Source organism: Peromyscus californicus, unplaced genomic scaffold (genome assembly GCF_007827085.1).
Source record: "Peromyscus californicus insignis strain IS unplaced genomic scaffold, ASM782708v3 Scaffold_11__1_contigs__length_118956290, whole genome shotgun sequence".
Lineage (NCBI taxonomy): Eukaryota > Metazoa > Chordata > Mammalia > Rodentia > Cricetidae > Peromyscus > Peromyscus californicus.
The window spans coordinates 98,546,419-98,573,089 of record NW_026294402.1 but is presented as its reverse complement, the minus strand read 5'-3'; the positions used below and the strand labels follow the sequence as shown (position 1 = coordinate 98,573,089).

Sequence of the window (26,671 nt, the reverse complement as noted above, 5' to 3'; positions counted from 1 at the left end):
CCTTGAAAGTTTGGCCCAGGAGGATGGCTGCGAGTTTGAGACCAACCTGGGCTCCAGGGCAGCCAGAGCTATAGAGCAACCCTGTCTTATAAAACACAAGAAACAGGATAATGGGTAACCAGGAGAACAGAAATCTCAGTGATCACAGGAGGAGTGGAGCGCAGCAAGCCCTGACTCCAGCCTTCCTCCTATGCTTACAGCATAGTTAAACAAAAAAACACTGGCGGACTTCCACCCAGAGGGTGCACACGAGGCCCCCAGCTGTCCTCTTTACCTGTGTCATCAGCTCTTGATCCACATCACGTAGCACGGACGCCCGGATGAAGCGGAGAGCAAGTCTGTATAATGAAACCGTATCTTGACACTGCAGGCACTCAGGAAGGGTTTCATCTAACTTGCCTGCTCTCCCGGCACTGTGGGAATTGAGAACAGACCGAAGTTCACACAGACTGCCAATATCTGTGAAGAATCTGGGGCACATAAAAACATATTGTCGCACTGCAACCCATAATGGGAATTCAATAAAAATGCATAGAAACGATAGTTTTCTGGGGCTGCTAGAGTCATTTGGTTTATTTTATTATACCATTTAATCCATTTCAATGAATATGGGTTGAGAGTTAAGTTATGTCAAGTAATTAATCTTCACTGCGGAACATAAAAATGAATAAGGGTTGGCTCTTGGCCTCCAGCACGCCACCTAGCAGCAAAACATGGGATGACAATAAGCACTGATAGCCATGCACGCTGAAATTGTATTGAGCCAGGATCTTGAGAACACCAGGGTAAACTAAAGAAATTCAGCAAAAAAGCCAGGGCTTGTGGTACAAGTGTGTAACCCCCGGTACGGGGAATGGGGGAGGGGTCAGGAACAACCCAAGTTAAAGATTTGCTTAGGGTACAAAGTTTAAGGTCAGCCTCACAACTTAGTGAGACACCCTCTCAGAAGCAGGACATTTACCTAGCATGCATAAGGCTCTAGGTTCAGGCTGAAGTACTGCAAAATAAATAAACTGAGTAAATATAGGTGACACACACATTTACACACACACACACACACACACACACGCACACATATACACACACACACACACAAGAGAAACCAGAGCCCAACAATCCAGAGCTCATGAAAAGTGGATTCCTGACTGACATGGGTAGACTTTATGAACAGAGACAGTGAAAAACCCCTCCTGATTACTCCATCTTCAACAGTGAGTCACGTGAGCGTCCCATTAGAATAGGGAGAAATCCGAGGCAATGAGACCGGATTGAGCAGCCCTCCCTTTGCAGAGAAAGTGGGCCGCAGCAAGACGAACAAGACGAACCCAAGCAGAACACCAAAGCAGGCGCCCGGCCGCTTACCTCGCCATCATTTTGCTGAAAAGGGTGACGTAGAGGGCGTTGCAGGTCGTGGCGGAGCGGCAGTGCTGTTCCAGCTTCTTCTCCTACACCAGTTTCCAAACAAAACAAACGAAAGTAAGAAAAGTAGCCCGGGGTCATCACTCCTGAGAAAGCCGCAGATGTCCCATCGGAAGGAAACTGTTGCTACCACTGATGTCACAGGAGTAATGGAGGGAGCCTGGCTACAGCCAGACTCGCAACTGCAGAAGGAAGATGCAGCCAATATAAAGACACTTTTCATTTTGTAGAAAACCTACTTAACACTCTACACTCTTCCTAAATGCCAAAATATTTGTATTGCTTCTTCTGTCATTAAACACAGAATGGGGTGGTTGGGGAAGTGGCTCAGTGGATAAAGAGCGTGCCGCATGAGCATGAGGACCTGAGGTCAGATCCCGAGGGGCCCACATTTAAAAAGTTGGGTGTGGTGGTGTGTGCCTGTAACCCCAGCAGTGGGAGGTGGGATGGGGTAGGGTGGGATGGAAGAGATAGGCGGGTGCCTGGAGCTTGCTGGCTATCTAGTTTAGCCAAATGCTGAGCACCAGGTTAAAAAAATAAAATAGGGAGCAATAGGGGATGGCACCTGACTCCAATCTCTAGCCTCCACATGCATACACATGGATGCATGCACCTGCATACACACATGGATACACATGCACAGCACACACACACATTTTTTTAAAGGGAAGAATTATTTCCAAAATAATTACTGAACTCCAGATTTCCTCATGAGAACAGAGCTCGTATATTGAATTTTAAGTCTTCTCAAGAGACTAGAGAAAGCACCGAAGTGGGAAAGCTCACCTGCTCTCTGCTCAACGTCATGTCTACAGAGCAGCATTCTGCCATTATTATGGATTTTGCATCTTTGGGGCTTAAAGGATCGAGATGAAGTGTAGGCCACAACCTTTTGGTTAGAGAGGAAAAAAATAAAACACATTTTTAACACTACAACAAAGACCATAATCTACCATAACACCCATTAGAACCCATTAGAGGAGTCATTTTTATGCCGTCTTTATAAAATAAATCTATGGAATTGTTATTTAATTCATTTTCAGGCTTATCATTACATCTACCGATAATCAAAGCAGAGTGTCATAAGCTACATACATGTTAGCTAAGTGAGGAATCACCTCTACTTCTACATTCAGGACTTGCATTAAACTAGATGCAGCACTTAGTGCTCATGAGAAGTTCAAGATGGTCTCTGTGCCCAGCATCTTTCAGGGCAACTGACTGGGGATAGGAAAAATCTTAAGCTTATGTACAAAGTACGAACATACACTCATATATGCTTATAGATGCACATTGACATACAGCGTGTGCACACAGCATTCAAATTTCTTAAGGAAGCATGACGGGGGGGAAAAAGGCTTTCTTGTAGGAAAGAACTTTTACAAGGTCCCCCCTCCCCCGAGTAAAAAATAAATAGGTTAATTCTGCCACAGAATTCAACCCTTATATCACTTTTCTGAGGGCTGTCAATCAAAGTGAGCCTGCATTCCAGAATAACAGGTCCTTAGACTGTAATTCTCAGGCCGCCCCTCCTCTCCATTTTTTCTCACCCACAAATTCACCTGCCTACTAGATGTCATTACTTGGATTAACAATTTAGGATTCAAACTAAACTCTCCCAAGAAACAAACCTAATAGCTCTCCCCGCCCCCTAACATGCCCAGTCTGTGTCTCCTTTTTCAGCCCATGAAGTCACAGTTAGCTTTCATTTCTTGGTTCAGATGACCTTCAGTCATTTCCATCTCCTTCTTTTCCCTTCCCCTCCCAGCTCTAACCCCACCCCCAGCTCTAACCCTGCCCCCAGCTCTAACACCACCACCACCCCCTCAATCCTACAGATGGCACCTCTCCTCAGCCTTACTGCCATTTACATGAAAACCACAGATGCACATCAAGAGCCTTCCTTTGTCTGCCTGGGAAACAGCTCTCATTCTGAGGTACCGGGCCATACCTCCATGCTGTGGGGCAGGTCTCCACATTCACAGAAACAATGACTCTGACGTTCACGGGCAGCGGGTCTATCAGCCACTTCATGTGCTTCTCCACTTGCTTAAGAACAACAGCAGAAGTCGACATGTAGTAACAGCATTCCAGAGCAATCCCCGTAGTTCTCCAAGAGGATAAAATCCTCATTACACTTTCCTGATTATTATTAAGGATACAACTCTGATTTGGGAACGGTTGACCCCAGGTTGGCAAAACACTGTTATCACCAAATTTGAATGCTGAACATTTAAGGAAATGTTCATGCCTTAAAAATATTTCAAAATAATACTTTATGCTAAGCATATAGATTTACTTGTTGATACTGGCTGTGAGCATACACTTTAATTCAGACACTTCTTCCCCAGAAATTAAGTAGAAATAAATGGAAGAGCATCATTCCCTCCCCCCCAGCATGGAACTGGGATGCCTGCTGTAGCCCTTGTTGGTACTCTGGTCTACTAGGAGATAGACTAAGAGAAGGCACAGTGAGAGCAGAACCTGAACTTGATCTATGGAATCGATGACAATGATGATGCTGCCCTGATGCCGAGCGGAGAGCTTCTCTAGCCAGTGTGGGAATTCTTCCAGCAGCTTAGCAGGATCCAGGGTCAGTGCAGAAACGGCCCAAAAGTGCTGCATCAGCTGCAGAGTGAGAGGGTATGCATGCGAAGTAAATCAGTCATACTCCATGATGGCACAGAGACCTTCCCATCCTCACTGTGTACATCAACACTGACTCCCCACAGTAGTGGGATCAAGTACTAGTGTGTGCATGCTCGTGTGTGTGTGTGTGTGTGTGTGTGTGTGTGTGTGTGTGCCTGCATGTGAGGGCCAGAGGGTGATGTTGGGTGTTTTCCTCAATTGCTTCTCTACCTTATCTTTTCAGATAGGGTCTCCCACTGAACCTGGAGTTCACGGACTGGCTAGGTAATGGATCCTCCTGTCTCTGTCCACCCCTAGTGCTGCGGTTACAGACATGCCCGCTGCCATGCCTGAGTGTCTACACGGATGCTGGGGGTACAAACTCAGGTTTTATGCTTGCACAGTAAGCACTTTGCCAGCTGGGTCACTTTCGCAGCCTCTAAGTCATATCTACTTTTCAAAGATTTATTTTTTGTGTATATATGTGTACCATGTGCATGCAGTGCCTGCAAAGGCCAGAAGAGAGCATCAAACCCCCTGGAACTGGAGTTACAGATAGTTATGAGCTTCGAGGTGGGTGCTGGGAACCAAACCTGGGTCCTCTCTAAGAGCACAAAGTGCTCTTAACCTCTGATCCACCTCCCCCACCCCAAGTATATTTTCTGAACCTTCACAAAACCAAAATAACCTGTCATAGATTGAGTACTCCTCATGCAAGATGTGTGGTACCACAAGTGTTTCAGATTTGGGGGATCTGGGGAATATTTGCATATGATTATGAGTGGTCTTGGGAACAGAAGTCTAAATATGAAATTCACTTATGTTTCATACACACCCTTTACAAGTAGCCTGAAGACAATTCTAAACTTTCCAAAGTGAGCCAGTGTTTTAACGGTGACACGTCACAGATCATACATGGAATTTTCCACAGAAATTGTCATGTTGATACTCAGAAAATTTCAGATTTTAGCTGAGGCCATAGCTTAGTGGCCAAATGATGGCCTTGTCTGTACAAGGCCCAGTGTTCAATCTCCACACTATCAAAAAGTTTCAGGTTTTAGTAGTTTGGATTTCAAATTAGTGATATTCTACCTACAATCCTGAAAGTCTGCTTACTATGATTATCTCAGTCCCAAGACCTTCAGAATCTGCATAACATCCAGATGGCTCCAGAACATGTGTATCATACCTTCAGGGTCAGTCGCTTGGTAATCAAGGAGGGCTCTGAGCTGGTTGACATGGGCCGCCCCACAAAATGAGACAGGATCAGCGTGTTAGGGAAATGCTTCTGCTGCAGCCGAATCCTGAGGAAAAAACATGGGACTTTTATAAACTGTCCACAACAACAAATACACAAAGAGCTAGACATCAAACGTTGCCCCAGTGTCCTTAATTACATGGTTAGTCACATTAGTCATATCAAAACAAAAAAGATTATTGATTTCACTCTATTTTTAAAACCTTTTAAACTAATAGCCTCATTTTAATTATAAGATGATGTTAATCAACATAAAATGTTAATAAAATAGGCATTCACTTTTAACTAAAAGTATGCTGTTAGAGGAGGTGGATACAGGAAGGTCAGGAGTCCAAGGTCATCCTTGGTTACACAGTGAGGTTGAAACCAGACCAATTTGTGCTTCATGAGACCCTAGCTCTAAAAAACAAAACAAACAAGACAGTGAAAGAAAAAAATGGTTTAATTGTATTGCATCATACCACTTTGATAAAAGGAGGGACTTTCCAGAACCTGGTCCTCCAGAAACCAGGAGGGGTGGGATTGGGGCTGGTGCCACCACCAGATCATCCAGGCGCTGGTAATACTAGAAACACACAAAAAGGATTTATATTGTAAGATTGCACACACCTCTGAGAACACAAAGTTGAACCGGGACACTCGACTTCTGTACACCCTCGGGAAACACTAGAGAAAAGTGTGTGAAAAACACAAACTTGCTGCCGGCCAACAGCATGCGCATGGGCGCTGATATGTACAGGATGCTTGAAAAAGGAAATGGGCCCTGTGGCATCGCTGTAACTGAGAGTGTGAGGGACAGCATGAATTGTGGTGGGCTTTTACAAGGCTCAGATGTTTGGTGAAATGCTGGAGAGAGGACATCAAGTCACACTGGAGCCCCTCGACCACAGGAAGTATCCCAGAAGGATGTGCAGGCCCAGACAGCGACCCTAGATTTTCTCATCAGAAGAACGAACATGGAGTTCTGGAACAAAAGCAGGCTTCAGGGCTTCTTATGTCCGCCCCTCTACCCAGTCTGCCAGGCTGCCCCAGAGAGCCAGGCTCAGACAGGCTGTCTGAGATCTTCATGAAATTGAGTTCCATGCAAATCTAAGAACCCATCCTTCCTGAGCTTTCCAAGCCATGCAAAACCAGCTCAGACCTGGAAGGCTACGCTCAGGAAAGCAAAATGCCACAACACAATACTTCTTAGGAGTGTCCAGAGCCAGCTTACTGTTGCTGTGTCTATCAACATCTGATCGCTGATGATGTTTTAAAATTCATAATAGCTTATGGTGGGCTTTAGGCTGGCTTTACGGCATTAAAATCTCCAACTACAAGAAACCATCCTTGGTGTAGGCGCTCGGTTTGTTCTGCTTGTATCTAGACATGAATCAACGGCCAAGGAACCCCAGTGTCTCAGAGCAGTCTTGCATCTGAAGGAACAGAGGGAGGCCTTGTTGATTCAGTACCCTATCTATCCCAATAACTCGGTCCATGCTTCTACAGAAAACCCACTTAAAAGATCTACAGTCCCCATGTTGAGACTTCTTGAGGCAAAAGAAAAAGCCTCAGATGTGGACCACAGTTCAAATTTATTCCATGTGTGCTCATGGGAAAATCGTGTCAGACCTCAGTTTCTTCTATACAGTATCTCACTTAAGACAACCACTTTAGGAGCATCATCAGACTTAACATTTGCAACATTGCCCTATGAGAAAAGGGGTGCCAGCTGCTCCCCCTTTGCAGATCAGAAGGTCAAGACGAGCGAGACCAGAGACTTGACAGAACCAAGCAATAAGCACAGCCTAAATTCTAAGAGCTATAAAAGTGCATCTGCTCATGTCAACTTCTGTGATGATCTTTAGAAATTCATCTGTAGACTCAAGTTGAGATGGCTCAGCTCATTAAAGGTGCTTGCCACAATACATAATGTCATAGAGATTTAAAAATTGATTTGTATGTTAGTTTGTAATATTATTAAGTATTTTTTAACTCGGATATGTTTCTTAGTAGATTTCAGGTTGTTAATCTGTTTAGATATTTATAAATGCTGATTAGACCGAAAGTGAATGGCTGAGCTGCCGACTGAATGAACTACCAGAGTTTGTTTTCTGAACGTCTGCCTTTTAATTCTTGCAACAGGAAGAACTGACAGCCTGGCCTTGCTAACATCACATAGCCTAGCCTGATCTGGGCGAGTTGCAGATGATAGCATAATGAGTGCATGGCTGATGCATCTGTCATCTATAGAAATATTGTTTATAATATATACCAACGTCACATAGTCTTTCTTTTTTTTTGTTTTTGTTTTTGTTTTTCGAGACAGGGTTTCTCTGTGTAGCTTTGCGCCTTTCCTGGAACTCGCTTTGGAGACCAGGCTGGCCTTGAACTCACAGAGATCCGCCTGCCTCTGCTTCCCGAGTGCTGGGATGACACATAGTCTTTCTATGATACAAATCTAAGCACATCTCAACATGGGTCATTCAGCCTTGAGAGCAGGTAAAACAGCCACAAACCTCAATATTTTCAGGTGAAAGAATTTTTATATGACAACCTTTAAGCTGTAACTTATTTTTATTATTATTTTAATTGTGTGTATGTGCATGTGTATGGTGTGTGCACACAGATGTGTGTGCAGTTGCATGTGGAGGTCAGAAGCTGACATCTGGTGTCTTCTGCTATCACGCCCCACCTTATTTTTTGAGACAGGGTCTGTCCTTGAGCCGAGCTTCACTGATCAGCTAGGCTGACTATCCAATGAGCTCCATAGTTCTGCCTGTGCCTCTGTTCTCCCCCCACACTGGGGTTCCAGAAGTGAGTCACCACTCTGGACTTTTGACATGAGTGCTCCGGATCTGAACTTGGATCATCATGCTTATGTGAGAACTTTCCCAACTGTACCATCCCCCAGCCCAGCAACTGATCTTTATTGGACCGCCGTCTCAGAAGCTTACCTTCTCGAATCCCAGTTCATGGGCTGAGTTAGAAGCCTGCTGAAAGGCTTCCATCTGCTCCTGCTCATCATGTATGTCCCACAGAACATCCCCGAAATCATCTTCTTCTGGAGTGGAATCCTCACTGCCCACATCCTTCACCTCCACGTCTGTGTTCTCAAGGCCGAGGATGTCCTGAGTTTAAGGAACAAGGACAGGAAAGCAAATGAAATCCAGAGACCTTGAAGCTGGGGTCAGCATGCTGGGCCTTAGCTACTGAGGGCGCAAGTCCACAGGCTTAGGCTTATAAGAATAAGAGTTATTATAAATACTTCTAAGAATAAATTTCTAACCATAAGAATTCTAGTTTAAAAGGAAATCATTAAAACATAAAGAAAAAAATTCTTCTCAACTAAAAATAAAATCAGAGTGCTATTTGTCCGATGGTATTTGTTTTCTGAAAAATGTCATGTAGTATTTGTAATTATATCTGGCTAGTGAATCACTTAAAGAAGTGTGTACATGCGTGTGTGTGTGTGTGTGTATGTGTGTGTGTGTTTGTGTGTATGTGCACGAGTGCGTGCATGCATAAGTATGGAGTCAAGAGACAAAGACAGCTTTGAGCGTCATCCTCAGGAACACTTTCCTCCTTTGTGACAGGGTCTCTCATCAGCAAGAGCTCACCAATTGTGTTGACCTGGCTAGCTAGTGAGCCAAAGGGAATCCTCCGGTCTCCATTTCCCCAGTGCTGGGATTACAAGCACGTACCATCATTTTAAGTGTGTGCTTGGACTCCAACTGAGATCCTCATGCTTGTGAGGCAAGTGTTCTACAGACTGAGCTATCTCTTCAGCCCCACCAGTGAATGATTTCAAAGGCTACACTAATGCCTAAGGAATATGGAATAAGATTGAATTACTGAAATGGAGTTTCTTTTTTTTTCTTTTCTTTTTTTTATTTTTTGGCTTTTTGGTTTTTTGGTGTCTTTGTTGGATGGTTTTTGTTTTTTGAGTCAGGGTTTCTGTGTAATCTTGGCTGTCCTGAAACTCACTATGTAGACCTTCCCACCATGTTCATTTTGCTTGGAGATAAAGGTGTTTGCAGTCTTTATATATTAGTTATGGGTATTTTTGCTGACACAATTCTGAAATTATTTTTTTGTGTAAAGAATAAGCTCAGGCACAATATCAAGTGGCTATGAAAAGCATATGCAACAACAAAAAAATACACGTGATTTCAAAGAAACTTCCAGCTCCAGATGCCTCCATGGCATCTGTTCTCATTCCCCTGAAGGGTGTCCTCTCTTCTGTTAGGGACAGCAAGGTGGAGGGTGGGGGGATCTCAAATATGTAAAAAACCCAAGCCTCTCTGAGGAGTAAAATGCATATTTGTCCACAAATGCCTCCTTTGGATTTTCGTGTTTATGATACATTTTACACCTAACAAGTGTTGAAGGCAGCCTCCTCTGTCAGGCACATCCTGACAATACCAGGGTCTCACCCCAGGACCAACTCCCAACAGAACAATGGCCTCTCCTGGGGTACGGATCTCAAAAATGACACATAAGTAGTTTTGTCTGAAAAACTTTTTTTAAAAAACTATTTTTTTTAACTATTATTTACTATGTTTTACTAAAAAAATGCTATCTGGCTATTTTAGATGAAAGCTTACAGAGAAAAGCCTATTTACCTGTTTAATAATCTTTTCCACACCGATGTAAGTTTTATACACGCCCTCCGCGGGATCCCCTGAGTGATCGATGATCTGGGGGGAAAGGGCTCCATAGTAACATGGAAACAAAGTAACAGCTGCAATGGTAGGGGGTAGAGGTGGGGGAAGGGGAAGGGGAAGAGGGAAGGAGGAGGAGCAGCAGCAAGCCTTTTAACATTTTAACTCTTTTTTTTTTTTTTTTTTTGGTTTTTCGAGACAGGGTTTCTCTGTGTAGCTTTGCGCCTTTCCTGGGACTCACTTGGTAGCCCAGGCTGGCCTCGAACTCACAGAGATCCGCCTGGCTCTGCCTCCCGAGTGCTGGGGTTAAAGGCGTGCGCCACCACCGCCCGGCTACATTTTAACTCTTTTATCCCAGCAAGATCTACAAGAAAGATACTATTTTGTCACCTTGCTGTTCAGAAGAGGAAACCCAGGCAAGTTAAAAGGCTTGTTCAGCGTGAACAATGTATACTTTTGGGGGCCTGCCTCATCTCAACTCTATCCCTAGGGTTAGGAGCCCCTGCGCCTCTCATCTCACCAGATCTCAAACTGCCTGCTACTTCTGAACTACTCTATTATTCTCAAAAAAAAAAAAAAAAAAAAAGGAAATCATTGACAGAGGTCCACACCAGGATCTGACATCCCCAGCCTCACTTCAAGGGAAAAGGCCAGGTCCTTAAAACAGTTTCTGAGGTTTTTCAGGACTGACCTCATTGGGCCACCCTCCTATATGACCCCTCTCCAGACACCTGGCTTCCTTTCCCACGCTCATCCACCCCCTGGCTCTGGCTTTACCTCTGCCACGCATGCCCTGACACACTTCGGTGTTTTACCTTGGCTTTGTTGGTCTTGCTTAGGTCAGAAACTTGATCCAGGAACTGCTGGACAGAGTCGGAAGTGACTTTCCCATCCTCCAAACGATGGTAGATTAATCGTGGTTTTCCTTCTGGGTTTTGCAGAAAGGCTTCTTCACAGTCTTCCAGTAGAAAACTAGATTGGAAATGGTCATCTCTTGGGTTACACTGCACTGTGGCAGCAGATACTTAGTGACCAGTCTAAGTGCCCAAATGGGCTTTACCATAGTGACAAGGGCCCAGCTACAGAGGAAGAAAAGCTTTCAGTATGCGCGCGCGTGCACACACACACATACGTGCATACACTCCTCAGAGGTCAGTGGTCCTTCTCAGGACCAAGCATTTTTGGTGGCCCCAGCTGTATAAGCAGTGTCCCTGGCAGGATGGAGGTCAGCCAAGCGCGTTATCTGGGGGATTCATTCCTATTCAGCCACAGCATTCTCATTCCTATCCTTCACTGTAAAAGGTGTCTGCCATAAAGGACTGGGTCAAATCTGCGTATTACAGAACACCCACACAAGTAGTGTTGGAAGTCAGCTCCCCTTCTGCACCTGCTCTGGTGAGCGACAGTGGAGAGGCACAGCATCTGTGCTCCCCACGAAGCATGAGTCCTCCACTCAGTTTCCTTACCTACTGCTAAGTGTGTTGCTAGTGCAGCTTGCTCTGAATTCATGTCTCATACCTAAAGACCATGGAGTTTTAACGACGGTGTTTCTTATGTGAGCACAGAAAGATTTGAGGAACCAATGAATGGTATCTTTAAGTAACTCTGTGGATCCCATATGTACATAAGGAGTAATTACTGATCAGGAAAGTACTCTCCCCTGAAGCTCCCAAGTGGTTCAGGAGTACTTTTCCTAGACTGGTCTTTTGGGAAGTTGAGAGAGCCAGCCAATCAGAAGTGGAGTAATCTGAGAAAAAGAAAGCCCCAACAGCTGTTTCTGTGGTCTGATGGTCACTGCCCCTGTCACACTTCTGCATTTCTGTTCACGGAGAGGGAGGCTCCCTGGGGATGGAACCCAGGCCTTGTGCATGTAAGGTAGGTGCTGTACCACTGAGCCACACTCCCAGCCCCCACTCCCACGCTTCTTGATAGTCCTGAGAGCAACAAATGATGAGAAGAATGCAAGGAAATGAGGGAAATTCAAGTGAGATAAAGCTGACGCAGAAATGTGAGGAACTAAAACTGTAAAAGAATAATTTTTTAAAGAAAACCAAAATTTTAGTTAAACAAGTTTTAAATTTCTATTAAACAAGTAATAGAAAATAAATGGGAGGGGGAACTCAAATTTAAAATTAGGAATATGGAAACAAATGTTAAAAGTATAAAGATAATGAACAGTATCTTATTAACAGATGACTGTCTTGAAGATCAAGAAAAAAGCAAGATGACTTCAAAGATTAAAAACAAGAATTAAAGAAGAAAAATTTAATAATGAAGGGCATGTATTATCAAGTAACATAAGATACAACCCAAACATTAGGTATTAAAATGATGCATCCACACTGAATACTAAAGCAAGGAGAGAAAAGCAGAGAAACTCAGAGAGGCTCAGCTGAAGGCGGCCAGTTGAAGGGCATTGTAGACACACTCTGAGGAAGGCTCTGCTGCTTCTGTCCACCTAGCCACTAGGCAGTCTGTAGGCCCATACTGTTTTCTTTCCTCTTTGTGTGTGTGTGTTTGTTGTATATATGTGAGTATGGTGTGGTAATAAGTGTGTGTTGTGTATGTGTACGATATGTGTCTGTGTGAATAAGTGTGTGTTGTGTATGTGTACGATATGTGTCTGTGTGAATAAGTGTGTGTTGTGTATGTGTGTTCTGGTGTGAGTATGTGTGTGTTATATATGTGTGAGTGAGTGTGGTGTGTGTGTGTGTGTGTGTGTGTGTATATGTATAACATGTGTGTGTAACTGGGCATTGAATCTAAGGCTTCATGCACACTAGGCAATTACTTTACCATTGAGTTTTATTCTCTTCTTTTTTCCTGCCTCTACCTCCTGAGTGCTGGGATTATAGGCGTGCATCACTATCCCTGATTTTGTGTGGTACTGGGAAAGTCCTCTACCAATTAAGCTACATACTCAGCCCTTGATTTGTTTTTTTTTTATTTTGAGACAGGATCTTGCTGAGTTGCCTGGGCTAGTCTGCAACTTTCCCTCCTCCTTGCTGAGCAGTTGAGACTCTGAGCCAGAGTTCTGAGGCCCAGCTATGAGGCGGTCTTAAGGACAAGGACAGGGTTTACTGTAGGGAAAGTGGTAGAACTGGAGATCTCACACAGTTAAAGTCAAGACAACTAATGCCCTGCAAGGCTCAAATCCAGTCAGACAAAAAGGCTAGACAGAATAGCTAACATTCCAGGAAGCCCATTTTGTCTTTTATCTATATCTATATCTATACCATCTATATCTGATTGATTAAAAAAACCCCAACAGATAAGATTCATTAACATAATTATATTCACATTGAAACTTTATGTCTCTCAAATTGTATCCAAAGAAAGAAAACATCAAGGTTTCCTGTGGACCGAAATGAGAAGCCTCCAGCTTTGTAAAGTAAGACCGTAAACATTTTAGGCTGTGTAGGACATAGAGTTTCTGTTGTGAAAACTCCATTTTGCCGTTATAGTATGAAAACAGCCACTGAAAAAATTTACACAAATCAATGAATGTGACTGTGTTCCAATAAAATTTTATTTACAAAAGCTGATACTGGGCCACTGTTGCCGACTGCTGCCACAAACAAATTTTATATTAGTGATGCTGATACATGTAATGATACAAAACTACATTTTTATTTGAGTGTGAGGTAGTTATAAAATGTAGTAGGTTTCACACACTGTTTTGACTTTGAGAATAGAATTAGGACTCATCTTTGAAGTTCATTGGCAGTGACTTTACAGCTAATGTGAATGAGAAATTAGAGGTTTTTTCAGCTTACCTTGGTAACGTTGAGTGAAGGAATAAAATAACTAAAGAACTCTTCTCGAGTTCCCATTTTCTTACAGTGAGGTACTGATTTTCAACATCTATTGGAAAATAAACAGCATGGAAGAAATATCCCATTGCCTCGCACATTCTTTTAAGTTTAGGTGAATGGTCCTAAAAATGAATTAAAATATATAAAAATATGATATATTTAACTACGAGAGGGATAGAAAGAATCTTATTACTTAAAAGACATGTTTAGAACAGCCTCTATAAAAAGTATTCTAATACAAAAAAAATCACATTTTAAAGAAAATCTTATAGAATAGAAGTAAATTTCTCTCTAGAACAAAAAACAACAGCTTAACAACATGGCTATTTTCTAGCTCAGGAAATGATTTATTTCATAATTAAACAACAGAAGAAAGTATTAGGTTAGTTTGATTTGGTATTTCTTGCTATTATTTTTTATCATGAATCGTTTGTTTTCTTGTTTTAAAGGATCCAAATATATATCTGTGTGTGTGTGTGTGTGTGTGTGTGTGTGTGTGTGTGTGTGTGTATGGGAAATATGGTGCTTTGAGCTAGGGAATGTAGCTTCAATGATAGTAGTCTTACCTAGCATAAAAAGCACAATATCATTTCCAGGAGCATAAAAAAATTTAAAAATCTTAATGAAAAAATATTGGCCTATGATAAAGTATATTACTAAATAATGATGATTTTTATGCAAGCAATTAGGTAGAAGCCCATTTGTCCTTGGGAGTAACTTATATCCAAATACTAGATGGAAGCTGTGAGCTTTAAGATATTCTACAATTTTACCAAGACTGAGTGATATCACAAAGAAACACTAAATAAATCTATTAACAATCTGCAGACCGTGAATTTATAGCCAGTTTATCCTAGGGCATGCAGATGTGTTTAAAATGCATTTGAGACAGTGGAGATAGAGTTCTCATACACAAGGTCAGGTGGCAAATATTTTTCAAAATTAATAATGTTTAATCAGGAACCTTTTAAATCTATTTGGTTTCTATCCCAATTAACTGCTTTGGTAGTGCAGTCATAGCTCCCTCTCTCTGTCTCTCTGTCTCTCTGTCTCTCTGTCTCTCTCTCTCTCACACACACACACACACACACACATGCATACAAGCCTGGGGATGTTCCAATAACACTTTTTTATAGATACTAAAGTGTGGATTTCATATAATTTTCACGTAACAAAGTAATCTTCTTATATTTCCTTTTTCCAATAATTCAAAACACTGGTTCTCAACCTGTGGGTCAAGACCCCTTTGACAAACCAGTCTCCAGAAATATTTACATCATGATTCATAAAAGTAGCAAAATTATAGTTATAAAGTAGCAACAAAAATTATTTTATGGTTGGGGGCTCCCCACAACATGAAGAACTGTATTAAAGGATGGTGGCATTAGGAAAGTTGAGAACCACTGATTTAAGATGTAAAATCAAATCTTAGTTAGCTCTAGACCATATGAAATCAGGTAGCAAACCAGAAATGGCCACAGGCAGTAACTCACTGAGCCCTAATTTTACTTTAGAATAACTCCATGGGTTGCCTTGAGAAGTTCAAAGTCGTGATAAGGATTAAACTTTGGTATTATCTGAAACAGCTTTAAGGACAGCAATTGAATCAGACAAGGCCAATGAAGGGCCTAAACTTTGAAGAGAATAGCTAATGAAATATGAAAAGGTCATTTTAATACTTAATTCTTAACTATATTTTTATTTATATAAACCATATATGTATATCTATAAATTCTTAACTATATGCACTTTTACATGGCATCTTTTCTTTCTTTCTTTCTTTTTTCTTTTGAGACAGGGTTTCTCTCTGTAGCCCTGGCTGTCCTAGAACTTACTCTATAGACCAGGCTGGCCTTGAACTCACAGAGATCTGTCTGGCTCTGCCTCCGGAGTTCTGGGTTTAAAGGAGTGTACCACTAAGATATTGGAATGTTAATGATATATTTTAAGTATAAAATTAAATGTAAACGGGGAAAAAAGCCAGAAAGTTCCACCATCTTAATTTCATCTTCATGCCTTTGCTCCTGTCCTTGTTTTACTAGTAAATTAAATAAAAACTAGAAGCCTTCACACAATGTCTGTCTTTACACCGCGAATACTGAACCAAAGTGCATCATAAGCAAAGCCCAGTGTTTCCTGGATAATCTCATAGGTAGTGAGCTACTTAGTTTAAATGCAATTATATTCTGAATATAATATTAATTTGTATTTTGTTTTGAGATAGGATCTCACCATATAGTCCAGGCTAGCCTCCCACTCACTGTAGTCTTCCTGCCTATGTCTCCTGAGTGCTGAGGTTACAGACATATGCCACTACCTCAGCTACTCACTTGTATTTTCTTTTCTTTCTTTTTCTAAAAGATTTATTTATTTTTATTTTATACATATGGGTGTTTGCCTGCATGTGTGTATGTGCATTATGTGCATGCCTGGTGCCACAGAGGCCAGAAGAGGGCACCCAATGCCCTCGAATCAGAATTATAGCCACTTGTGAGTCTCTGTGTGGGTACTGGAAACAACCCCGGGTCCTCTGCAAGAGCAGCCAGAGCTCTTAACTGCTGAGCCATCTCTCCAGCCCCAGACTTTGTAGTCTCAAGGAGTGAATACACAATGTATGAATATTCTCACCTTAAGGAAAAGTTCCATTTCGGGCTGGGTTTCGTCTGTGTAGATGAGGTAACATCTGACAGAATGACTCCACAGAGAGTGTGAGAACAAGGGGGTGACCTGCAATAAGCCAGCCACAGCAGTGTCCCAGTCATCTGGAAGTAAAATTTCCATAAATTGATGAAAAATTTATCAGAATACAAATGACAAAGTAATTCTAAGTAAGTCTAAGAAAACAAACGTAACAGACATAGACTAGAACCTGCTGTCATGTTTTAACATTAACAAAGCTAGAACAACGCATCAGAAGATAATTAATTTCTAGCCTCATATTCTCCTCTGGGATTGAGGAAATGAATGCAGTGGTCTCCCCTGGAGAACAATGGATCCCCAGGGTAGTGGCTCCAGTTCTATTTTTCGTGAGCTACTCGGTTGCTCTGCCACTGGAAGGGAGCCCACATTCCCAAGGTGATGCCATTTTTGCCTTCTCATTCTTGAACTCCAATGAGGCTGAAAAAGAGAGTTTAAGAATGGTGTAAAATGAAAACTAGTTTTATGCTATTAGTGGGAAGGAAAAAATATGAAATATTGCTGCAAGCCACAAAAATATACAAAGTAGGATTTCAGCTGATTATGACAAAGCTAATACCTGGAAGTAGCCAAGGGCCTTCCAGAGGTCAAGCTGAGGCTCAAGGAGCCATGGTGATATTTGGCTTTTGATTATCAGTCATTTTCTGCTATGAGTTTCTCATGTGCTATTGTAGCTTTTCCATCATTTATTGGGCACCATTTCCCCTATACTAAAGGAATATTTAGATAATCTTGTGCGCTGACAGCTATGCTCAGCCAGAACCCCAGTTTAAGCCTCCCTGTAATTATGGTCATTGACAGCATCCGGCCAGGTCCATCCCCAGACGGAGGAGACTTAAGTGTTCAGACTACCTGTTGGAGAAAGCCTGGCAGATGTGCCAATTAAGCTTAACTTCCTCCTTCCCCAAATCTTACCTCTAGTTCCAGATCTCCCTTTAACTATCACCAGAGGCATCTAGCTATACACAGGTTGCCTAGCGACTGAGCACACTTTCCCCCACCCTGCAGAAAAACGGCAGATAGCTTGGACAGATAGGAGCCACAGGAAAAAAGAAGACAATTTTATTTTCTCCCATTGACCTAGCAACTTACAGATTCTTAACATTTTCTACCAATCACGTTTAAGACTATAGTTGGGCACATAAGATCCCTCTTCTTAGATATTACCCAAATTTAGCCTTTAGTTAATTCATTCCCCATTGGTCACTTCCTTTTTGGGTTGCAAATGATAATTAATGGTTATTGCCCCTCTATGTGATTCTTATCACCCCTCTGTTTGACCCTGGAAGCCTGGCTTTGCACTGCCAAGGGATTACTGCTTGTAAGTGTATATATACCGGGACTCCCAGGGCACGGGAGGACGGAGCAGAGAAAAGAGAATGGAAGAACTAGATGGGTAAGAACTTGAGAGGACAGAGAGACAGAGAACAGGGAGGGATAAGGAGGATTTTGACCAGAGAATACGTGTGGACAAGATGGAAGATGAAAAGTCAGATGGGGAAGTACTAGCTGGGTAAGAACAAGATGAAAAGGACCTAGATGAGGCAGAATTAAGACAATTAAGAGAATTAAGATAGGACTTAGAGGGAGAAGTAGATAAATATAGAGAGAAATCAGGCAAGAAAGAAGCTAGGCACGAGAACAGAACTGAAGCTGGGTATAAAGGATGTTATGCCAGAGGAATTAAGGCAAGTGGACTATAGAGCTCCATATGCTGAGATTCTATTTCCCAAAAACAGTCCTCACCGTTAGTAGTTCTCTCTCCTGAGCCCCTGGGATGTATAATATTAAGAAATATCTGACAAGAACGCAATATAAAAATATGGCTTCTCAGTTAAGCTACATCCTAGCCCTGTGGCTCACCAAGGGCACCTGTGAATTCTGAGAGTAGCATAGCTGCTAGAACCGGGGTGGCCAGGATGGTAGGAGGTTCATGTTATCCTGATGAAAAGTATGTAACCTCCGCTGGGTCAGGTGCAGTCTCTGTGCATGCTGGCTTGCCAATGGAAGGTGCCAGAACACCAATGTTATGTGCACAAGATTCTAGAATATGAACAGTCACAGCCACCAGGCAAGGGACAGGTTACCTCGGTTGATGTTTGCGAAGGGTCCCTCCACATCTATAGAACTGTGGGCCAACTCAGGGCCTCGGAAGGATTGCTGGAGCTGGATCATGCTGCCTATGGACGGCTCGCTTCCCAAGGCTCTGCTGGGCCAGTATTCACACTGGGTTCCAGTAGCTGTTGCAACAAGGAATTGGAATTTCATAAGAACCAAGTTACTAAATATTTAAAAACTCACTGCATATGTCAAATAGAATTTCTCATGTCAAGATATTCTATTTATAAATAAAATAGGCATTCAAATAATGGTTTTCAACATATTTTGGCACTGACTTTTGGCAAAACACTGCTGTTCTGGTTAACATGATTCAGGTTATCATCTCAAATTCAAACAAAAGATTAAAATAGGAAAAAAGAAAAAGAAACAAAGGAATTTTAGTAAGAGGCAGTTTAGGACAAGTGAGGTGGCTCAGGATGCAAAGGCACTTGCCACCAAATCTGAGGACTTGAGTCCAATGCCTGGAGTGCAACTGGCCGAAGGAGAGAACTGATTCTCACAGGCTGTCCTCAGACCTCCACACATGCACCCCCACCCACATGCACACACATGCATACCCACATACATATACACAAAAGAAATAAATTAAAGAGGCAGTTTAAAAATTCCAGAAACAATTCTAAAAATCAACTTGCAATTGGACATTTACACATCAGTTAAAATGTAAAGGGATTTTTTTTTCCCCCTGAGATGTAGTCCTGGAACTCACTATGTAGACCAGGCTGACTTCAAACACACATAGCTCGACCTGCCTCTGCCTCCTGAGCGCTGAGATTAATGGTGTATGCAACCATGCTGAGCTTGTGAAGGGATTCTGAAGGGAGACTGTCAACAGGGCACTGATAGCTTGTGTCCTTCAGGTTTAAATCAATGTACCAATGAGAAAGACCAAGAAAGGAGCATTGACTTGGTTCTGTTAACTTGCCAAGACAATTACAGTAGCTTTGATACATTGTACATTTGAACAAGCCAATATGGAAGCCATCAGTAAGCCTAATGTGACAGCAGGAGGCACTTTCTCAGCTGCTCTTGGCCAGTTGGGATCATTGCATCTTTTTCACAAAATGCTCATCACAACCAATGGGAATAAAATGAAAATCAGGCAGGAACTGCCAGTTGCTGTATCTTACTCCCAAATACATCCCTTTGTAAGACTCTAACACCACCCTTATAAACAAGAGGACCACAACATTTTCTCCTTACACCTACAGAAAGCTTTTTTTTAACCTCATACTAATCACAGTTGATTAATACTTTCTTGAAACACGGAAAATGCCTTCAATTCTGTGATTTCAGGCTTTTCTTTCTTGCTAGAAAAATGTTTTATATGCCTATATAAAACTGAAACTTTTTGAGTGACTCACAAAACTACATTGGAAACAGTGAAATACACATTGCACAAAGTTGCAAAGAATCCATCACTGTATGGAAAATAATTCCAGTATGCATATCCCCCTTCACATTAAAGTTGGACACATGTCTGCCTGGCTATTAATTATACTTTCCAATCTTCCTAGGGCTGGCTTTGGCCAGGGACATTGGAGCAGAGGAGATCTATCTCAGGTTGTGCCTTCAGGAAAAGCAAGGTGTCTACCCTTGATGCTATTTTTTAAAAATAGTTTTTCAAATTTCTCTCTCTCTCTCTCTCTCTCTCTCTCTCTCTCTCTCTCTCTCTCTCTCTGTGTGTGTGTGTGTGTGTGTGTGTGTGTGTGTGTGTGTGTGTGTACAGGAATGCACATGCCATGGCACATGTGTGGAGGTCAGAGGACAGCTTCAGGAGTCAGTTCTCTCCTGCAACCTTGTGGGATCCCAGCATAGAACTCAGGTCATCAGGCCCCGGTGATAGTGCCTCTACACCCTGGAGACACTTTACAGGCCTGCATGGTTAATCTTGATTGCTTAATTGACAGGAGTTAGAATCACTAAAGAGACAAACCTCTGGGCATATCTGAGAGGGTCATCTAGACTGGGGGTTAAATGAGGTGGCAAGACCTACCCTAAATGTGAGCTGTACCATGCCTACTGGCTGGGGGTGCCAAACCTCGTAGAAAGGAGAAAGCAAGCTGAGTGCAGGATTCATCACTCTGGGTTCCCTAACTGTGAATGCAACGGGATCAGCTGCCTCATGCTCTTGGTGCTGGGACATTCTTGCAGCGATGGACTGTGGCCCTGGAACTGTGAGTGGGAACAAGACCTTCCTCTTTAAGTAGTCTGTTGCCAGGCATTTTGTCATAGCAACAAGAAAAAAACTCACATGCTCTCCTTTCTTCTTTCCTTTGGGGAAAATGTAGATGTGACCTGCAGTGGGTACTTTGGGTGGGGGTAGGAGTGTGGAGAGAGAGTGTGCACATGCACACCATGGGCAGAGAATGATGACCAGAGGAAGCCTAGCCTGCAACATCATACACTTCAAGGACAGGAGATCCTAACAGCCAAGAGAGACACTGGAAGGTCTCTTCTATTTGTAAGAGCAGTGCAGGTACTAATCCTTCTCACAGAGAATGAAAGATTCTGAGCATCACTACGGCTCTGCAGACAGGGTAAGGTGACATGAAGTGTGTTTACCTGTGACATCTGTACAGTTGTCATCCGAATCAGACTCCCCAGGGTCAAAAACTTGGATGCCCTGAGCCTGCAGCCTCTGGAGTTTGCTTTCCAGCTCTCGCTTGGCCCTCAGTAAGTCCTGTATCTCATTTTCTTTGGTCTCCCTAAAAATCTTTTAAAACGTAGAATTTAGTTTTGAGACTTTTTTCATAATCACAAAGTTGTGTCACCAACTTTCCCGAGGTGACAAAATCCATTGATTCATAAAGTCAATGTTCATCTGGTTCTCAGTCTCCTCTGAGATGATGTCTCCAGACCTTTCTCTTATTATTTCACAGTTGAACCCACTGGAAGTCTAGCAGCGCGGACGTGTGTTTTGTGTGACATCTAACAAACTTGTTTCCCTCATACCAAATGCAGAACAGAATATCCCCAAATATTTCCAAATGTATCATCTCTTGAAGAAACACATCTTAGAGGCAGGAAAGAGGGTACCGAGGTTAAAAGTACATACTGTTTTTGCAGAAATCAAATCTGTGTTTTGATTCCTAGCATTCATGTTAAGTGGCTCACAATGATCTGTGACTCCAGCTCCAAGGGATCCTACAATTCTAGCCTCCACAGGCACCGCATTCATGTGTGCCTACACACACACACACACACACACACACACACACACACACACACACACACACACACTTAAAAATAAAAATGAAAAAGATCCATCCTTTCATCTTTCAATATCTCACCGAAAACGTTCACTTTCACATCTCTTTATCAAATAAACAGCATTTAACTGAAAACACGAAATGCTGCTTTCTTCTCTAGCTCTCAGGACCTTCAGGTGTGTTACTTAATTGATCTCTGTTTATCATGATATCAGATTAACTTTTTTTCTGTTGTGTTTTTCAAGACAAGCTCTCATTATGTAGAGCAGGCTGGCCTTGAACTCATAGAGATCTGTCTGTCTCTGCCTCCTGAGTTCTGGGATTAAAGGCTTGGGCCACCACACCTGGCTCAAATGAACTTTTTTAAAAATAGTTTTTAATCTGTGACACTTTGCGGGTGTGGGGGGTGAGGGGGTAGGGATATAAATATAAGGAACTTACCTTGAATTGCCTTTTAACTCTGTCTCTGTCATGTTCAAATGTAACTGCTCTCTCCATGGCTTGGTATTTTGCTTCCAATGCACCCTCTTTTTCCCGAAGTATCTTCTGATAAGTTTTCTGAAGTGCCTGGAATAATTCACCAGTTATCTCTTAATGAAAACAGACTTTCATCCACATTTTAAATTCTGATATATATGTTACACATGTTAGGGTTTTTAATATTCTACTCACTATTTTATCAATTATCAATCAGGTCTATGTTGTCATTTTATTCACATAAAATAGAAAAAATGCAAACATGTTTGAATCTGACCAAATAGGTTCTTCAGCAATGAGCTTTTAATGGAAATTAACACTTTTTCTTTGAAATACTGCACCAGTTCCCAAATTTTTCTATGCCTCAGACTTTCTAAGAGAATAAGAAATGCAATTTGTAAGGCTTAGCTTGAAGAATAATTAACTAAGAAAGTTTCTGTGCTCCTTGGCATGATATATTAATCATTGTACTGTCCCCTGAGCCATTCAGTCTGGATTCATGGCTGGCCTCCAGTAAATGTCAACATGGCTGAGTGAAATAAATGTGGAAAGGTGTTCTCAAGACTATGCAGGTAAGAAAGGAACAACAGGTTATGCAAGGAATTGGGACTGCTGACCAGTAATCTGTGACTGCGTGTCTGTCAGCCCTCTGTGCACTGGCTTCTTCATCTTGTCCCTTTCTACCTGCTGTCTCACACGGCTCTCAGTGGGCAGTGGTGCACACATGAAATCAGTCAGACGTGGGAAATGCACGGGTCCACTCTACCCGGGCAAGGGCATTGGACAACCAGTAGAAAGTGAGGGTAGCAGGGGCTGGTAGGAACATCTTCCCAGATAATATGCTGATAGCACACCAGATAATGAAGGACTCCATAAAAAGTGATGCCCGACTAGAAGGTAGGAGCCTTCTTTTACATAAATAAGTCTGTGCTGTTTATCTAATTCCTACTTCGATGGGCCCTGGAGCTCTTGGGCTGTCAGAGACTTCTCCCACGGAAAAGAAAGGAATAAACAAATGACCATCAGAGACGCTCCCAGCCCCTGGCATAAAGTTCCAGACTTTTGGCTCTGAGAAATTTTGAATCCGAAATTTCTGAAGGAATTAGAGCCGATATGTTAGAAGGCCTAGAAAAGCACTACAATAATGTTGAGTCGATTCACCAAAGGGACTAAGGGAACTTGAGTAACCTCAAGGACGGTTTTCAACCACAGCAGTTAAAAAACGGTGAAATCAGGAGGTTTCCAGAAGAATTCCTATCATATCATTAAAACCCAGATCTGCAGGACGTCACAAAAAAACTGAGCCAAGAGTTCCATCTTGGAGATATGTTAAACTGGGAGGAGTTGTGTGAAGTTTCACCACAGTGTGGCATTTGCGGCTTCAGGAGGTGGGTTGATTGATTCAAGGTATCTAAATGAATGAACCGGAAATTGAAAGGGGGGATATGCTGATAAGAAATTAGTTTGGACTCAAATAATGATTCCTCATAAACGAGGAGCAGCTTCTGTCCAACTTGGAAAACAACTTGGTTTGTAGCTGGTGCAGGATGGTGGTGCCACCAAGCGGCTGAGCAGCACACCCGGGTCTCAGTTTCCCCAGCGCTTCCCGCTGCGGATGCGCTGTCCCGCATTACCTGCAGCTCCGCCCGCAGCCGCTTGTTCTCGGTGTCCAGCTTGGCCTCTCGGCGACCCATGGACAGCAACTCCTGGTTCTTGCTGACCCGGAAGATCTCATACTCCTTTTTGAGCCGCTCGAACTCGGCTGCCGCGTACTCCAGCTCTGGCACGGACGAGCCGGTGGACTTGAAGCTGGCTCCCAGCAGCCCGCCGCCGCCCGCTGCGCGAGGCAGCGACCCGGGCCCGGCTCCCACTCCCTTGCGGAACGAGCTGCGCAGCAGGCGGGCCTTGGGCTTCACCTCCACAGGGATCTCGCAGGCCTCGCCGCCGCCTGCCCCGTACGTGTCCTCGATCACCTCCCCGCCAGCGGGACTCACCAGCGACGAGGCTGTCCCCATGATGCCCACGGCCCGCCGCGGCGGCTGGCTTGCTGGGTCCCGGGAGGAGGTGGAGCCAGGAGGGCGGGGCCTGGCCAGCAGGGCGGAGCGCGGCGAGAGGGGTGTGACCAGGAAGCAAGGGCGGGGCCAGGAGGGGGCGGGGTCTAGCTTTTGGGGCGTGGCCGAGCTGGTGGGGTGGGGAGGGCGGGGGGCTGGGGAGGGGAGGCGAGCATTGAGGAGGGAGGGGAGCCGAGCATTTGTGAGTGGGGCCTGGCGAGAAGAGGAGAGGGGCGGAGCGTGGCAAGGAGAGGGGGCGTGGTGTCGAAGAGCGGGCGTCCAGGAAGGGGCGGAGCCAGATCTTAGGGGTGGGAACAAACAAGTAGGAGGTGATGCGGCTACAGGAGGAGACCTAGTCTGGAGAGAGGGGTGGGACGTGGCAGTGAGAGGAGGCGTGGTCCGGTGAGAAGAACGGGGCTCAGAGAAGGGGTGGGAGCAGGTTTTGGGGGCATGACCGGGCAAGTGGGGAGTAATGTGGCAGGGATGCAGAGTCAGAGTCGGAGAGAGGGTCCTGGCGTGACAGCTAGAGGGGGCGTGGCCAGGGGAAAAGAGCGGCACCCAGAGGGCGGAGCCAGTTTTCATGGGCAAGGCTGGTCAAGCAAGGCTAGGGCTTCTACGGGACAGCATGGGGCCCTGGAGAGAGGGGCGGATCGAGGGAGGGTTGCAAGGAAGGAGAATGGGGAAGAGCGGAGTGGGTACCACGGACCGGAGCTGGCAGGCCTGAGAGCTGGGGGCGGGACCAGGAGAGGAGCTATACTCCGGGTCATCCAGAAGGGAGGACTCCAGACTAGGCCCTAGCCTAAAAGCGAGAAGGGAGTTACTTCGCTTCCTCTGTGAGAACTAGATCGCTCAACGCACCTGGCCCTGCTCCACCGCTGCTGTCTCTGCTGTGCCTGGCTAGCGGGCTCCTCTCTAGAGGCAGTTCAGTGCCTAGTGTGTCTCTCAGTATGCATGTAATAAATAATGCCAGCCAGGAAAGAACTACAAAGTGTCACCACCTGAGACCACCATCCTTTGATAAACTCAGGTTTTATAACGCCTGGCAACTGAAACGCTGGGGACCGTATGCCAGACGAAAGGAAATTATAATTATAGCGTCTGCAGGAAGGGAACACTTGCTATCTTTTTAGATTCTGTTCCAGGTTGCCCTTGGTCTGCTAACTTGTTTTCCTACCCACCCTAGACTAGTGCCCAAGGTTAGACGGGACAAAACGGGCAGAAATGGCTTTGACAGACACTGTGAGCTGGGCGCTGGTGCTCTTTATACATGCCCTTTCCTTCCTAGGGAGTATTGAAAATCTTCTAAATGACAGCCACGCTCTCCGATCTGTCGTCATTTTCTCCTTACTGGAAGTCCCCTTGCCCAAGGGTGATACAATTTTATTGCAGCTCTTACTTACCCCCCCCCCCACGCTGCAAGGAATCTAGTGGCGTTTTAAGCATCTGTCCATGCAGAGCCCTTGGGCTGACCTATGCATGTTTTTGGTGACTCGCTTGATCATAGGGTCCCATTTGATCCACAGGCACTGTCGGGTTTCTTGGAAAGCTGAGATAACCATACAAGATGTCTACAAGGGAGTGCTGGGGTTGGCACCTGGGTTAAGGAAAGGGAAGCGGTGAGACTGGACAGGAGGAGAGGTTGCATTGTGCTGCATTCCTAACAAGGACCTCAGTGATCCCTGCACAGAGTTGAAAAGCTGGGATGGCCCTGTAGAGTTGTCCTAAGTTGGTTTGGGCGCTAGGACTTCATACTTCACTTAAGCCAGTCAGCTGCAATCTTTAGCTGGTGGAGACTGATGGCTGAGAATGGTCTGTAACAGCATTTTCAGCAGCTGAAGTGTGAAACTCTTCATTCATCCCATCTACCACCTAGCAAATAGACTTTCCTCCAAAGAACTCTGGGAATGCTGATCCATTCTAACCTATGAACAACTGCTCCTGAACTTCTTCCAACAAAGTAGCTGGTCATCTTGGCTCTGACTCCTTAGATATTCTGCTGGCCTTTGTATTCTTCTGAGTTGAAGGATTACATATTAATTTCTCCAGGTAGTTCCATGAGATTTCTAAGGGGAAACATTTCCTCTACCATAGTACCCAAAGAATTCCCTACATTCTCAAATCTTTTCTAGTTGCTAATTTCTGATGTCAGTTCCATCAACATAGATCAGAGATTTAAAGACCATTCTCTAGATTTCTTCTCTTTTTCCTTCCTTCCTTTTCTTTTTGAGACAGGGTCTCCTGTAGCTCAGTCAGCTCTCAATCTTTCTTTGTAGCTAAGGATGACCTTAAACTTTTGATCCTCCTGCCTCCACCTCCCAGGTGCTGTGACTACAGCGAGGTGACACCATGA

The 26,671-nt window shown here is 43.8% G+C and overlaps 1 protein-coding gene and 1 long non-coding RNA gene across 5 annotated transcripts in view; one reads left to right on the top strand and one right to left on the bottom strand.

Annotated features, from left to right (window-relative positions):
• Positions 1-24,362, bottom strand: part of Nphp3 (nephrocystin 3) — a 39,327-nt gene extending 14,965 nt beyond the window's left edge. Inside the window, exons 1-16 of one of the 4 annotated variants that reach the window (XM_052718790.1) lie at positions 23,905-24,359; positions 22,235-22,360; positions 21,147-21,297; positions 18,548-18,700; positions 16,392-16,525; positions 13,725-13,885; positions 10,764-10,920; positions 9,910-9,984; positions 8,242-8,415; positions 5,767-5,870; positions 5,237-5,351; positions 3,904-4,047; positions 3,371-3,468; positions 2,206-2,308; positions 1,363-1,445; positions 275-413 (exon numbers count right to left, since the gene is read on the bottom strand). In XM_052718790.1, the coding sequence (XP_052574750.1) occupies positions 275-413; positions 1,363-1,445; positions 2,206-2,308; positions 3,371-3,468; positions 3,904-4,047; positions 5,237-5,351; positions 5,767-5,870; positions 8,242-8,415; positions 9,910-9,984; positions 10,764-10,920; positions 13,725-13,885; positions 16,392-16,525; positions 18,548-18,700; positions 21,147-21,297; positions 22,235-22,360; positions 23,905-24,285 (2,298 nt within the window). In that variant the 5' untranslated portion in view covers positions 24,286-24,359. Of the gene's footprint in view, positions 1-274; positions 414-1,362; positions 1,602-2,205; positions 2,309-3,370; positions 3,469-3,903; positions 4,048-5,236; positions 5,352-5,766; positions 5,871-8,241; positions 8,416-9,909; positions 9,985-10,763; positions 10,921-13,724; positions 13,886-16,391; positions 16,526-18,547; positions 18,701-21,146; positions 21,298-22,234; positions 22,361-23,904 lie in introns of those variants that run through there. The other 3 variants (XM_052718804.1, XM_052718796.1, XR_008214020.1) reach the window with 3 other exon arrangements.
• A 274-nt stretch (positions 24,363-24,636) lies between these two features.
• The window catches only part of LOC128097910 (uncharacterized), a 119,879-nt gene continuing 117,844 nt past the window's right edge, over positions 24,637-26,671 (top strand). Inside the window, exon 1 of the long non-coding RNA XR_008214018.1 lies at positions 24,637-24,723. This is a non-coding gene — a long non-coding RNA (uncharacterized LOC128097910). The remainder of the gene's footprint in view (positions 24,724-26,671) is intronic.